Source organism: Aptenodytes patagonicus, chromosome 8 (genome assembly GCF_965638725.1).
Source record: "Aptenodytes patagonicus chromosome 8, bAptPat1.pri.cur, whole genome shotgun sequence".
NCBI classification, from domain to species: domain Eukaryota; kingdom Metazoa; phylum Chordata; class Aves; order Sphenisciformes; family Spheniscidae; genus Aptenodytes; species Aptenodytes patagonicus.
In genome coordinates this window covers 11,808,488-11,823,916 of record NC_134956.1, presented here as the reverse complement: position 1 = coordinate 11,823,916, position 15,429 = coordinate 11,808,488, and the positions used below count along the sequence as shown (strand labels likewise).

At 38.8% G+C, this 15,429-nt stretch overlaps 1 protein-coding gene across 2 annotated transcripts in view; it reads left to right on the top strand.

The window, feature by feature from the left end:
• Positions 1 to 15,429, top strand: part of EEFSEC (eukaryotic elongation factor, selenocysteine-tRNA specific) — a 128,378-nt gene that overhangs the window by 84,065 nt on the left and 28,884 nt on the right. For both annotated transcript variants that reach the window (XM_076346374.1, XM_076346373.1), the window contains exon 6: positions 2,175 to 2,331. In XM_076346374.1, the coding sequence (XP_076202489.1) occupies positions 2,175 to 2,331 (157 nt within the window). The remainder of the gene's footprint in view (positions 1 to 2,174; positions 2,332 to 15,429) is intronic.

The window sequence follows — 15,429 nt, the reverse complement described above, 5'->3', positions numbered from 1 at the left end:
CCAGTCTACTCAAAGGTACATGATGCCTGTAACACTTGTTCACGGAAATCATTCTGAGGTTTTTCTGACAGCCTTGCCGGGGAGGCTCTAAACTGAACCATGCTAGCACAGTAGGATTGCTCACCCTTTAATTCCGTTTTTAATTAAGTTAAAGATAACTTTGAAGTGCTCTTGGAAAAATAAAAGATGTTTATGTTGTCTTTAAAGTTGGCTTCCTGTGCCATTTTGGGGGGATAACTACAAAAATAATAGATATATGGAAGATCCTCGCTGGAGTGTAAGAGACCGTCTGTATTTCAAACATGGGTGAGAAGCACATAGCCAGTGGTGGAAGAGAAGGGTGCTCAGTTTTGAAATTTTTGTTTTAGGAATAAAAGATTTGCAGGAAGAAGTAATATTTTTATTTCACCAGCTAATGCAACTGGAAAAATGAAGAAGGTTTTGAGAATGTAAGTGCTTCTTCAGGTTGAAATCAACAGCTTCTTTTTCTGCTAGTCTTCTATTTGAGACCCGAAGAAAGGCAAATGTTCCTGAAAGCTTATCTTCCCCCTCTACCACCACCTATTATCAGTGGCTCTAGTAAAAGACACTATTCAGTTTTAAATTTAAGCCAGAGGTTGCTAAGCAGTGATACTACCATTAATGGTTTATAAGCTATTTTGAAGCAGTGTTTGTTGGGGGGGTGGAAGAGGACAGTCACATCAAAAAAACAGAAATGTGACCTTTTAGGAAAAGACGAGGAGTGGATGTTCAGGCAGCAAATGTTGTTGAGACATCTCAATGCTTCTCCTACAGCCTTGACCTTGCCACTCCACTGCGGGCGGAGCTGCCTGTACTGTTGTCATCCCCATGTGAAAGAATGAAGTAGGGCTGTAGACACTTCTCATCCTGCACGTGCATGTGGTCTGGGACAGGGTGAGGTCCTGCCAGTGCAGTATTGCACAGCCCTTTCAAGGCTGTTTATAGCTGAGCCAAGTAAATCCCATTTAAAACAAAACAAAAATTAAATTTCTGATGCTGGATTTACTGCCATACTGAGATTGGCATTAAAGTGGAGGCATACATATGTAAAAAAATAATAAACAAGATGCTAGGGATTTGAGTCTGTATATGCATTACTGTTTGTGGAAGAGGCTTCAGGGAAGTAAGTAGCTTAATAAACCTGCAATACTTTGAGTCGTCATTTAAATTGAATAAAGGGGAGTGTTCAAAATTGGTTATAATTCTTTACCATTCTAAAGTCACTTTGGTCTTTGAAACTGTTAGGTTTATCTAAAAATAGCTCCTAATATATGAAGAAGAGCTGCAACTTTTGCCACCCCCAAAAAAAAAAATCTTGAAAAGATTTAAGTAATATCCCCTTATTTCTTCTGATAAGTAAATAAATGTTCTTGCTGTGGCTATGAGGTAGAGTAACTCCAGGCGCTAGGTATACAAGGATATTCACACCTACAGGATTAGGCTCACTTGACTGCACCTTATACTTTGTAATGCCTAAGGGAGGGTTGTTTATCTTGCCTTACCCACCAACCTTGCTGCCTCTTGTTCCTGATAGCTTAATTAAGAATTCAATGTGGAATGGTTCTTCCCGCTGGGTTACAAACCTTGAAATTAAAATTGGATACAATGGTCATAAGGCTTTTAGTTTAACAAATCAAAGTCTATGTAAAGGTGAATATTTAAAAGGCTCTGTTTAGAAACCCTGAGTAATTCTGTCATTTCTTTGGAAGTGTAGCTGTTGGAGTGCAGTTCTGGAGCTAAGAGACAGAGAATGTTTATGTAGGTAATAATGTGCTTATCTGTAGGATAAGTAATGGAATAATCTTTTTGTGAGCATAGGTACTTAAGTGACTTTCATGGAAAGGTTTCAAAACAGAAAAGAGATTTTAATTAACTAATCTTTAAAGCATGTTCTGATGCAGGTTTTGTTCTTCCTATATTAGTAAAAAGGAGGTGAAAGCAGAAATATATTAATTCACAGTCTTCTACAGTTTTAGACACACATTGCTTTAAACTCAGCAGTTTAGATGACTCATCTAGAGTTTTGTTCATTTGGGGGTAACTGGTTTTCCAAGGGCAGGGTGGTAGAAGTCACCAAACTTAGTGTATCTCATAGGTATAATTTCTCTTGTCACTTTAGACTGTAGGCTCACGAAGCCCTATTTCTTTTGCAGGTGATGGATGATTACAGTGTGATTGGTCGTTCGTTGTTCAAAAAGGAAACAAACATCCAGATTTTCGTGGGTCTAAAAGTCCAACTCTCTACAGGAGAAGATGGAATAATAGATGGTGGTTTTGGACAAAGTGGCAAATTTAAAATCCGAATTCCAGGTAGGTGCTTATCAGCTAACAAATACTAACCATAGAATCATAGAACAGTTTGGGTTGGAAGGGACCTTTTAAAGGTCATCTAGTCTAACCCCCCCCTGCAGTGAGTAGGGACATCTTCAACTAGAGCAGGTTGCTCAGAGACCCATCCAACTAATGTTTCCACGTGTGGGGCATCTACCACCTCTCTGGGCAGCCTGTTCCAGTGTTTCACCACCCTCACCTTAAAAAATTTCTTCCTTATATTTAGTCTGAATCTACTCTCTTTTAATTATCTATGTCAAGTGTAGAGGATCTTTCCATATTGCAAGTCTGAATGTTACCGGTAGTTTCCTGAAGTTTTGAAATTGGCTCATACTCAGTTGGACTGCTGATGATTTGGTGGATTGTACCTCTTCTAATTAAATGATGGCAGCTGTGACTTATATTGTGAGACTGAATGGCCTGGAGCCACATCTCCTGTGTCAACAAACTCCGGTCTCAAAATGACTTCTTAAGTGTCGGTAACATCGAAATCATGCTCTGCCCAGAAAGGTTTGTGGAAATCTCTCCTCTCTTAATATACATATGATTTGCACCAGAGCCCTTCTGAACAAATAAAGGAAAATAAACCTGCAATCACTTTTACCTGTAGCTACATATTAAATATAGTATAGTGGATGCAAGTTCCTTAAATTGGCTCTGTTGTGCATGTTATTACCTAACTTGCCTTCAAGCAAAAACTGCTTGATAAATGAGTTTTTGGAGATCTTGAGAGGTTATTTTTATTGCTTGTGTCTCCTGGTTTTATGATATTAATATTACTGTATCTTTCATCCTTGGTGAATTACAGCAAGGATTTATGCCTCCTTAGGTTAGAGCAGGGGGAATGATGGGTGCTAGAGTTTATAAGTGTCACTACTGGGTTTTTTCTCCTTCTTTTTAGGTAGGAAAGTTGTTCTGAACTTTTTCAAAAGGCAATAATAGGTGCTGCATTTAACTCAGATTATGGGATAAGATTTTAACGATACTAGGAGTACTTTGTATTTTTGGAGTGTCTTCAGCCCATTTATCACTAGTTAATCCTCTGCCCTCTTTAGGGAGATGAGCGAGATTACTTCTGTTGTACAAGTGGAGAAAAGAAATCATGATGTTCTATGACAACAAACAATCACATAGTGATTGATCTAGAGAGAAAACTGAAGTTTCCTGATTTCTTGCTGAAGATGGACTATTTTCCATTTAACTTAAGGCTTGATGCAAGTGCGCTAACTTTGACCCTCAGCAAATTTCCTTTCTTCTTCCTATCACAAGATAAGAATTTCTGACTAGATAAAAAAATCTCCTGTATTCTATCCTAGCTGTAATTCCAGTTTTGTCACTAAATGCTAAACTTTGCAAACAGGGTCTGAGAGCCTAATTAGCAAGCACAGTGCATATTTAAAGAAAAGTTGCACCAGGTATGTGTATGTTTTGCATTTTCTATTATAGAAAAGCTTTTAAGCGTTCGCTAGGGTAGGTACCTTTAGGTGGTGAAATGATGTGTAAATGACCTTAATGCTGAAAATGTTTCAAACTGAAAATCAAGGTATCTTTCTTAAAAACGTAGTGTTCTTAGTAGCTTTTATCTCCTGGAGGCAAAAATATGATGAAAGAGAACAACGGGAGGATGGCATGTATGTTGCCACTTTCACATTTTGGATGGAGGAAATGGTTCTTCGTGGGATGGGGAGAAGCCTAATAAGGAGTCTTTGTCACCGTTGTGGATGTAAGCAGGAGCTATAATTGCAAACCAGCAGTCACATTAAGAAAATCATACACAGATTTAGAAAATTGCTTTTTGCTCTGTATATTGAGTTAGTGGGAAGAAATGATACCTTTCACCAAGGTGTTCATTATCTAATCTTGGTTACACTCTTCAGATGTTTAACAGAAGACTATGAAACAGAGGACCCTTTATAGTTTGTTCTTTCAATGAGAAGAATATGTAGTAGAATACTAGAATTCAATACCTCTCTAAGGTAGGCAGTATAATACAACTTAGTTTTCTTTAGTCTGGGTCAAATTTGGGTACTCTTGCTACCTGGAAAGAAGAGGCAATAAGCTAAATCAGCTCGAGCTAAGAGTGTGGCTAGCGAGGCAAAAACCCACAGAATTTGGAAGGGCCTAAAAACCTGTGTCTTTAAGAGTTGCAGAGATTTGTGTGTAGGGGGAGGGCTATTGCTGTGATGCTGTTTAAGTCAACTGCAGTTCACATTCCTTTGTTAGGTCAGTGTTGCTTTTTTAATGTGTCTGCATCCTGTTTGTGGGGTTTTAGATTTTATTTTTTTTTTTATTAAATTTAACTGATCAGACTCTTCCCCCCCCCCCCCCCCCCCCATTCTTCAGCCTTGCCTCTCCTTGTATAGTCTCTCTTACAGATTTCTTTTGTGAAGAGCTCTTTTTAATTCTTCTGAAGTTATTTCCCTGCGATTCCTTCACAAATGTATCGGGGAGTGGGAAGGGAAGGAAGGAAACGTGCAAGTTGAAAACTGCCTTGGACTGCCTTAGCCTGGCAGTCAGTCAGTCCTCTCGTATTTAAAACCAGTCTTAACCTCTGGAATTGAATAGCTTGTTCAGGTAGTTAACCTGATGATAGCTGAGAGCTGGCTTTAGAATCAAACTTCTACGTAGCAATAAAAATCAGGTAGATGTATCGGAGACTTGTGTCCTGACTACTTAAGGTAATAGTAGACCATGGCATGTTGTAGGGTGTTACATGGTCCCACTGCTGCCAACAGCCTCCAGCACCGTGCCTGCTCATGTGAGCAAGTGTTGAGCTCCCCAAGCGTTGTTCCATAGTCACTTGTTGGAAATGGCTTGAGTTTGCCTATAGATCACAGCCTAGGAACGTTGTATTACGTGGTCTGTGGGCTGAAAGTTGGCAGACCTCACAACTGGGAATGGCAGAACACGGATCTGTTTCTTATTCTGGCACTGCTTGTGTACAGCAATAATTCAGATACTTCTCTCTGCTCTTCTGCTCTGTGAAATGGGGATAATTGCTATCCATTCTGGGGAAAAAAAAAAAAACCCAAACCGAAATCTCTGATTTAGATTTATTCCAGACTTGGAGCATTAATATTTATTGAAAAGGCTTAATTATCTTTCTTTAGAGTACAAAAAACATATCTGGAGGACAGCATGCAATTGGAAGTTCCTCAGTCGCTGAAAGATGTCAGCAATTTGGAAGAAATTCAGGGAAGAGCAGTAAGAATGCTGGAGAGGCTGAAGGGATTGATTTATGAGGGAAAGAAGATGAAAAGAAATGCATGAAACTTGGCTAAATGATGTCTAAGTGGGAGATATGATTATCTGCAAGTATTTGAAGAACATAATGGAGAAGAATCCCTTAGGGTGGTCCAAGGAGGTAGAAGTAAAGCTAATAACATGAAAAAAAGCAAAGTGTAACTTGACTATGTTAAAGCAAACTATAACTTGAGAGATGTTATTTAGCAGACATTTCTTCCACTGCCAGATCGTCTTTGCAGAGGAAGAAGATGCAGTTCCATTTTTGAGAATACTCATGTAGTTTGCCTGGATGTTTGCTAGTGCTTCTGTCAGGGTAAAACGGACAGGCAGCAGGGTGATGGAAAGTAGGACAATCTCGTTTCTGGTTTTGTGCAGGCACACTTTTATTGCTTGAATGACAAAGATATAACCTACTTTCTAGACTGTTTGCAGCAGCATCTAGTTAAAAAAAAAAAATTATTTGCTGGCAGATCTGCTATTCTGTAGGGCTAGGTTGTGGAGCTGTTTGTGTTCTAACTGAGGAAAAAGTTTCAAGGTGTGTTAATCGACAGGATGATGCTTACTTTCCAGACTGGTTATATGATCAAATACATAAAAAGGGGGACATAACCCTAAAACTCACAAGAGAGTTTTGCTTAGTTTAACAAGCTGCTTAAAAAACAAACAGGATTTGAAAGGCAATTTAAATTACAGTGCTTTGTAAGTTATGCTAGTGTGTGTGTATGAGCAAGCAAGCTACTGATTTGAAGGGCTCCTTGCAGAGGTGGGTGATATGTGGCAGCTGTTTTAGTTGTAAATGGGAACGCTGCATTATATAGTCAAGGTAAATGGGTGAAAAGTATTGTTCACCTTTGAAATCAAGAACAAGTTTGGGGAGGCAGGAACCGTATGTTTAAGTGTCTTATTCTAAAGAAGACAAAAGCTAACAATGACAGTCTTTGGAAAATGCTTATTTCAACATACATTGCACCTAGGAATGTCATGCCAGTTGATAAGAAATTCAGAGGAAAGTTCACTGAATTGTTTGAATTGTTTGAATAACTTAGTGCTAATTGTGGATTTTGTTTAACTGTCTCCCACCCAAGAATTGACCCCGTAAAACTCTGCTTGGTTGTTAAAATCATGATCTGTTGATGCGTCTCATGACATCTTTTAAAAGATTGGCTCTAGATATACCCATTTCATTGGTTTTGGCATGTCTTGTGCTTAATTATTGTAAAAATGCAGCGACTATTTAAGTCTAATTGGAGCATATGCGAGATCTCAGGCATAGTTCACTTTCCTTTCTGTCTGTCTTTACTGCCTAGTTGCTAGTAAAGTGTTCATCCTTTCTGAGGCACTGTGGTGTGTTTGACTGCAATTCTTTTCTTCTCTTTTTGACTGAAGATGCTAAAAATTGCAATACATGAGATGAGTTAAAAGCTACCTTATTTCTTAATGCAAAAGAAGCAGTGAATATCTAACACTCATAACAGCTGAACACATTTCTGAATTGAGCAAATTTAAATGTAATAAAAGGCATGCTTTTCATAAGAAGAGATACAAATGAGAATATTAGAATACGAGCTTTTTTTTTTACTTTGCTGTTCTTTTTACCCGTACAGGATAATAGTAGTTTTAAGTTTCTTACAGCAGGTGAAGATAAACTTGTTTGTGACCTTGTCTTTTGTTGCCAGTAACTTTTTGCCTTGCATTTATAAGTGTTATTGCATATGAGAGAGCAAGTCTGTTTCCACTGCTTGTCATGGTAGAGGGGTTGAATACGCCATAAAAGTCTGTTCTGAAGTAATAGCATGGATGTGCTCCCTAGTTCAGGGGACACAATGCCTCTGGGATCCTGCAGTTGGTATAAGATGACATAAAGTGGTAAGAATTAACCAATGTGCCTTATTCTTGAGAATCTCTCGTATTCTTATGTGTGAAATTAAGGGTAGAAATGCTGAATATGTGTTTCCCCCTTAGTGTATTGTGGAGTTGGTGTGTCTTTGTGGTTTGGTGTTTTTATATTTTGCCACATACGTTTTTCATTGGATGGGATCCCACACTGGCTTGCAAAGTGGTTAATGACATAGTGGGAAAGCTGTGATGTAAGAGCTGTGGGTGAACAGCACTACTCTGCATAATTTCAATTCCAGTTATAAATTGTGGGTTTAAAAGTGGGATTCAAATCAGTTATTTTTTAGCACTCCACTTAAGCAAGGAAGTTGAATAGAGGTTAAATAGTATGAGGGAAATTGGAGTTATGCAAAGATGGAAAAATGCACCGGGAGAATAATTTATGTATCACATTGTTTTCTAGAACTTCCTCCTTCAGAAATACCTTAATTGTGTTCTTTTTTGATTTTTTGTTTGTTTTGTTATTCAAGGGGGGGTCTTACTTTCTTCAGGTAGCTCTGAACACACCAACGTAGCTGGCATTTGTGGAATATTAGTTACAGGGTTTTTTAAACAACCGTAGGAGACAAGCTTTAAGTAGTTGACTGTAGATAAATGTCATATTCCCAACTTTGTAATTTAGAGGGCAGTCCTTACTGACATCAGCAGGAATGGGGCAGTCTAAACCTTTTCATTGCACTGAGAATAATGAAACATCCTGTCACTAAGCAGCATACTTTTTTGTGGGAGATCTTGACACTTAGAATTCTTTGCTTGTGTTGCACTAAAATAGGATAATCTTCTTCTCTTAGGCCATATGAAATTTAGGCACATTTAATGTCCATGTTTGCCCAGCCTGGCTCCTCTTTTAATACAAGAAAATAAAAAATTGTTGGCTGCAAGGGTCTGGTGGGTTGCCATCCCTGTCAGTATCAGGTGAGGCTGAGCAGGATTTCAGTCAAGAGGAAAAACAAAAGCCCAAGGGCAAAGAAATCTGTGTAGCTGTGTTTTATTAAAAGCTGGAGATTAGCTCTGCTTGTTCTTTCACAGTCTCTCTTCCCCTACCCTCTAAACCAAACAAAACCTAAAATCCTTAAGGGGTACTTCAAGCATAAATCTTCTTCCTTTTTTGTGAAAGTTGGCTAGTGTAGTATGGACAGAAGCTGGGAGAGGATTGTTGCCAGGGAAGCATCACTTCCCTGTATGATCCCCTCTTGAGCGGATTAAACTGTAGCGACGTGAAAGTCCTGGTGACCACATAGGAACTAGGAGTTTGTACTGCCTTTATTCAAAAAGGTTGGCCTGAAGGAATCAAACCTACCTTTTAAGTGGCGACATTCTGTAAGCCCATATTGACCTTTGGAGCTGAATATCCAGATTTATTGACCTTAGAGTGTTCTTTTTGTGGAATCAAAATCAAGATTTGTGCACGTTCCTTTTGAATGAAAACAGAAGTCAAGGAAGCGTTAACTTACTAACTGGCTGGCTGCCTTATTCATGTTAGTATCAGTAGATCCTGGTCTTGACTGTAATGATGGAATTGCAGGACTAAGTCTCTAAACTCAGAGCTTTAAAGGGTGATGTGTTGATTGTAAGATCAGTTTCAGAGGCAGCCGGTCATTGCACACTAGAGTAGATGGTGTGCCCGTGGGAGGTTAAGACTCTTCTTTGGATATCAAGTTGCCATTGGAGCATCTGTTCAGCTGGTTGCTCTTCTGGGATCAGGCAGACATGGATGATAAATTATCAGACACCAGGTGATGTAACAGTGTTTGAGTGCTTCTGGGGAAGAAAAAGGTCCAGCTCCTGTGTAAGCCCTTGTGTTGGGGTACAGTATAGGCTACACAGTGGTCTTCTGGGTAATTGAAAAGAATGAGATAGAGCCTTTCCCCCCCCCCCCCCACACACACACCCTTTTTATGTCTGTGCAGGAGGAGCTGCAGGGAAGTGTCGTTAACGCAATGGAAGGACCATTGGTGGTCCTACACCATATGATGTAATCTGTGTTTCTTCCCTAGTCATCACATACACCAATGATCATCGCGCTCCCCTTGAAGCTAGGGCTATGGGTCGTCTTCAGGAACATGTCGTGTTGCGCTCTGACCAATCGTTAAATGGTGGTAAAGAGCAATGTGTACTGAACCCTTCTTCCTACCCTGAATAGCAAAGCACCTTGTACGTGCAATAGTGTGAGCTTAGCCTTAAAGCAAACCCAGCTTTAACTCTGGGCTTTGACTTTTGTGTTCATGCTTAGGTGATTATTTCTATTACTTCTACTCTGTAAAGCATGTTTTTGTGAGCTTTTTGTTTGTGTTTTGAAAGCAGTAAGGATGTAGGCGCTGCCTCAATCGAAAGAAAATTACTTTGAAAAGACAAGAGTATTAAGGTGATGAAATTAAGCATTTAAAACTTCAGAATATATAAAAAAAGAATATCTTAATTAGCTCTCCATTGTGCAGATGCATTCTGATACCAGCTCCAATTACGTGATTGCATTCCCCACACTGACACACACGAGGAAAACATTGCTGGTTTTGGGTGGTGCTTTGTAATTGACCTGTTGTCCTGTACTATTTTGTCCTCCTCAGTGAGTAATCAACTCCTCTATTTTTTGCACTTCATTGAAGTCCTGCTGTAAATATGAAATTAATTATTTGTGCTATTTAAGGAAAAAAAAATCCTATTAAGAAAAATAATTCCAGCAGATGGGACTTGTTTGACCATAGCACGGGTATCTTTACTTCTACAGAACCTCTACTACTTGGGACAGGAAAGAAAAAAAAAAAAATCCCCAAACCCCCCATCTGAAGATCACTTACATTTTCTTCTCTTAATAAAAGCTTCCAATCTCCGTCAAGCCCTGCTTCACTTTGACTAGTTTCTGCTAATGCTCTTACCTCTCTCCCATCTGCTTCTGTTCTTTATTCCAGTCTGCTACTGCTGCTGTCTCCCCGACCATCTTTCTTGGTCTCTGAAATCTTATGCCTGTAACAACTTATTTTGCTCTCCAACATTTCTGCCAGCAGTTTCAGGCTGCTGTAGGGGTGTGCAGGGTAGAGGGGATTTGTTTCTGACCTGTGGATGCTCTAGTGTTTGTTATATTGTGAGCTCTTGAAAGGAAGGGCTGAAGGATAAATCCAGTCCCACTTGTGTGCTCGAGGTTGCCCTCTGCAGATGGAGGCTGTAGAAAATTTAGCTGCCAAAATAGTCTTTTCCAAGTGCATGCTAATTAACAGTTTCCTTTTTTTCCCTCCAAGAACAGCAATCGCTCTACTAGTATCCTAAAGTTAAGTTTCAGATCCCTGTTGCAAAATGGAAAGATGCTATAGTTAGAATTTGTTTATCTTGATTTGAGGATAAAATGTGGATCTGATTGGGGAGAGCTTGGGAGATGATTGTGGATTTTTTACAAGAATTTTGAAACTGAAGGATTGTTATTTCAGTTGGCAGTGACGTTGGTAGTCAGCTGTCCAAAGTACTCACAATGGTAAGCCCCCAAAGAATGATTTTTATTTTATTTAAAAAAAAAAAAAATTCTGTAAAGATTGTTTCTTTTCTTAGATAAACTCAGGTCATATATATAAGATTCTCCTAAGCCACAAGAGCTAGATACATAAATTAAACTGAGATTTGCACTCAGTTGCATGTTTTTAGGATCTGGGATTTCAAAAGAAGTGCACTTATCTTGAGATTTGTGGTAAAACTGAGAGCTAGTAGTGCTGCTGAGTATTATAACCTTACTTCTGTGTAGGGTCTCTTGTGGTCATAAGTCTTTCCAGTTAATCCAGGCTTTTTTATTTTGGGGGAATGCAGTTATTGTGGAAAGTTGCATTCCCTGGGAGAAAAGAAGTATCTTATGTATTTAGGGCTGCTACTTTGCTGAATTTTGAGTAATTACAACAGCAACTGTAAGCTACTTCTCGGACCCTATTGCACAGCCTTGATCACTGGCAGGACGTGTCTGTAATTGATGTAGCTGAGCAGGCTGCTGTGTTCTGAGCTCGTATTTGCCATCACATCACCACTAACTTACCTGATGACCTTTTCTAAATTATCTAATGTCTTTTGGCTTTGTATTGCTGTTGTGTAAACAGCCCCTATCAGGCTGTCACGAGCCGTGCCTAACGTGCTTAGGAAAGCCTTTGTTAAATGGGATTCTTTTACTGTAGGTTACCTTTATGAAGGAAAAAGAGGCGGGGGGGAAGAACCGTGTTGGTGGGTGGCAAAATTCAATTTTCAAAATGAGGAAATTAACAAGCTTATTTCCCCTATAAAAGTGATCCTACCCTATTTTGCATATGTGATAGTTGCAAAGTTCCATAAACATACGACTGCAGAGTAGAATTATATTCAAGTTTTAAAATTTTTGCTGCATTGCCATTTAGGATGTTTTTCACTTTAAGTGGAGACGCCTTGCTACAGTCACTACAGACCAAATATCCTGTTCCTTACAGATCAAATTCTGCATTTAATTTTGACTTCACTGGATTTATGCTGCTGAAATTGCAAACAGTTTGGAGTAGAACATGGCATGGAACAACACAATTACTCTTACTTTCATGAAATACTACATAAGTTTAGTGTACTACACATCCTGCCCACAAGAGCAGGATGCATGTGCTACCTTCTGTTTGGTTTTTCTTGTCCTTTTTAGGTGTTTCATTTTGCAAATTCAATACACTCGTGCTGTAATTTCAAGTGTGAAAGCATTTCGCTTTTTGTTTCCTTGAGAAAGAATATAGCTAACTGTTTTTTATTATGTGTCTATACAGTTTGGCTGAGCAACCTTAGAGCACCAAAAAAATAATAATCCTGTAATACCTTATCTCCTAGAGCAAATGGGAATGTCCATTCTCTATTTAATTCTCATCTAGTTCAACGTAAGAACCCTTATACTTTCCTCTGCAGGTTTGGGATGCTTCAGTGTGTGTCTTGAAAAAAGTACTGACAGGACCAAGTACAGTTTCTTCTGAAGAGTAACAATATATGTCTGATAGAAATTTTTATCAGGTCGCTGCTGCTGCTCAGTCAAGTGCTGTCCTTCTGGGAAGGAAAGGCCCTTTTTCTTGCCTAAGGACTTAGTTCATGTCAGTACAGCTAAATGTGAGGGATTCAGAGGATCCCTGTGGATTCAGTTATGGGACTGAACTGCCAAAACGTGGTAATTTTAAAGTGATTGTTAAATGCTCCAAAAAACGTGCTGGGGACTTGCATGTTTTATAATTGCTGTCTCTACTTCTTTAGATGTTTAAGGTGGAGTTTTATTTTGAAGGGCTACTCATTTTGGTGAGAGATGACTGTGAAGTACTCTGTGCACAGATGGAGCATGGGATTTCAGGGCGAGTTGTTCATGAGGAACTCGCTCTGTCCTACTTCTAGTGGGCAGCTTTCTCCAAGAGCCCTCTTACTTTTTTACATAGAGGAAGGCGGTGGAAGCCATGAGATCTAGATTGTGTTCCCAGGTCTGTAGTTTATTTATACAATACCGAAGAAGGAATTGTTTCTGTCATCTTTATTTCTGCTTTCTTGTGTGCAAAATGGGATGCTGCCATCTTCAAATGTTACAGTCCTCACTCGTGGCTTTGCAGTATTTGGGTGGAAAATACTTATGTTCCAAACCTTTACGTAATTTAACTTTGATCTTATTAAACGTCTCCACGAGGGTAGCTCATGCATTCAGATTGCCCTTTTGAAATGAAATTTCTCTCCCTTTCTGTAAACGGTTTGTGCTTATTTATTTGATTTTGATCGTTCATCCCTTGGGTCTTTCACCTTCCCTTTCCACCAGTGTTTGTTCTGATATCTTTTTGAAGTCTGAGTAAAAACATACACCATAGGGGCTTCCTGGACACATAGAGCTTTGTGGTTTGCAAATTGTAGGCTATTTGAAGTATTGACTCGCAACAGTGGCCAGTGCTTAGTGGATATGAGAACTGTCGTGTGACAAGGACGTTAACCTTGAGAGGCTGATCCATGTTTTGAGTTTGGGGACAAAAAAATAGTTCTTCTTAATAGAGTGCATTGATTTCAAGGAAGTCTGTGTAAAGCAGTCTTTGGTTTGTGTTTTCACAAAGGGATTTCGGTGTTTAATAAAGAATAGGAAATAACTGGAGCTTCAATAGACCTGTTTTGATAGGGAGGGGGTCTGCTGTAACGTGATTTTTGTATAATATTATACATAAGCAGCAAAAGCATTTCCTGCCTGTAACTACAGTATTATTGCATTAAAAAAAGCTGCAGAAAATACTTTAAAAGTACTTAATATCTGGAATAAAAGTTATAGGTAAAGTAGAGAAAACCATCATCCTGCTTAGAAAAGTCTTTTGTCTAATATCTGAGATTGTAACTTCAATCACAAGAATTCCATATTGTGTACTTTTGTGCTGTGGGTTTTATCATAATAGCGTGTTAAACCTCTGAGCCCTCAATTCCTCCCACCCCTTTCCCCCTCATCCCCCCCAACTATTCCAGATTAGGAAATCAAGACAATTTGGTAATTCAGAGAACCTGTTCTTCCCTGTTAGAACTGATGAGCTACCCAGTTTCATTTTTTCCAATGTCTTAACACTAATCTCTACTTTCTCCTCCCAACTCAACTCTGTCTGTTTGGCCATTTACCTTTTCTTACTCCTACAGCCTCTTCGTCTGCCAACCATCCTTGCCCACACAACCCTGAGCAGACTCAGCTGCTTTTTGTTTTATATAAATTAAATATATTAACAACTACAGAACCCTGAACCAAGAAAATGGACCTGTGCCGTCCCTTCAATTACTTTGTTGTTTCATCCTAAACTGTCTCTTTATATATAAATGAAGAACATTGTTTGTATGGTACGGTCTTTTGCTGTGCACCTGAGGATTTTTAATTCGGTACATGGTTTTGCTGCCAGGTACGTATTTACTTCTGAATGCATTTGTTTACCTTCTCAGTTTTCTGTCTGTGAAAGAATAACAACATTCCCTCTTTCTAATTTGACCAGTTATAACGTATGGATGTGTTAGGCAAGGGACTGTTTGCCTGCATGTTCCTAAAGTATCAGCTCATCAGGATTGGTATTATAATATGAATACAACACAAAGAATATACGTTTGTTTTCTTTGATTGCAATTAATTATCTTTTCAAGCTAGCACAATGGTAACACAGGCTACGCCAAGCAGCGTGTGCCAGGTAACACTACAGGCACGAGAGAAAGATGATGTTTTCAAGGACTGAAAATGTGCTAAAGAATGCAAGTTTCTGCTGACAGGAGCAGGCTGTATATCATGAACTGAGGATTTTCTTTTCATGGCTCATTACAATCGACTGTTCTCACAAGTACCTCCTCAGAAGATGTACAAAGATTGTAGTCCCTCTGGAGTTCATGTGGAAATTGATGCCTGGTTCCCCAATCCCTGAGTTTTTTTCCTAGTTTTTCTTCATGTTTTCCTTGTTATGCTCTAAGTAAGTAGTTTGAGGACATAATGTAATTTGTTTTAGTTGTGGTTTTTATTTTTCTGTCTTGAAATTGTGCACATTCAGAGCAAGATTGACTTATTCAGTAAATTATCAGCATTTTTATTTTTTACTTTAAGTGAAACTTAAGCTTGGGTTTAATGACCCAGGCTCTGTTTTGAGTTGCTCTTCCTTTTAAAAGAAGTTGAATATTTTAAGAACCCTTTTCCATTGACTAAGCCATATGAAGGCCAGATAGAAATGAAAGCTTTTGGAGAAAATCCTAAAATAGGTGTATCTTTTAATATTTGCCAATTTATTCCTATGAAACTCAAATTAATTTCTCACACCTGTGAAAATAGAATAACTTGACTATTTCTGTCCAGTTGATCATTGTGCATTTCACTAGTGTTTACTCTTAAATATATGATTAGGTTTCAGAGTAAATGTATGCTGGAGCAAAAGCAGGAGTGATTCTCATTTAGAACTTGTTTCCTATAAGCACAGGAAAAAAAATCAATTT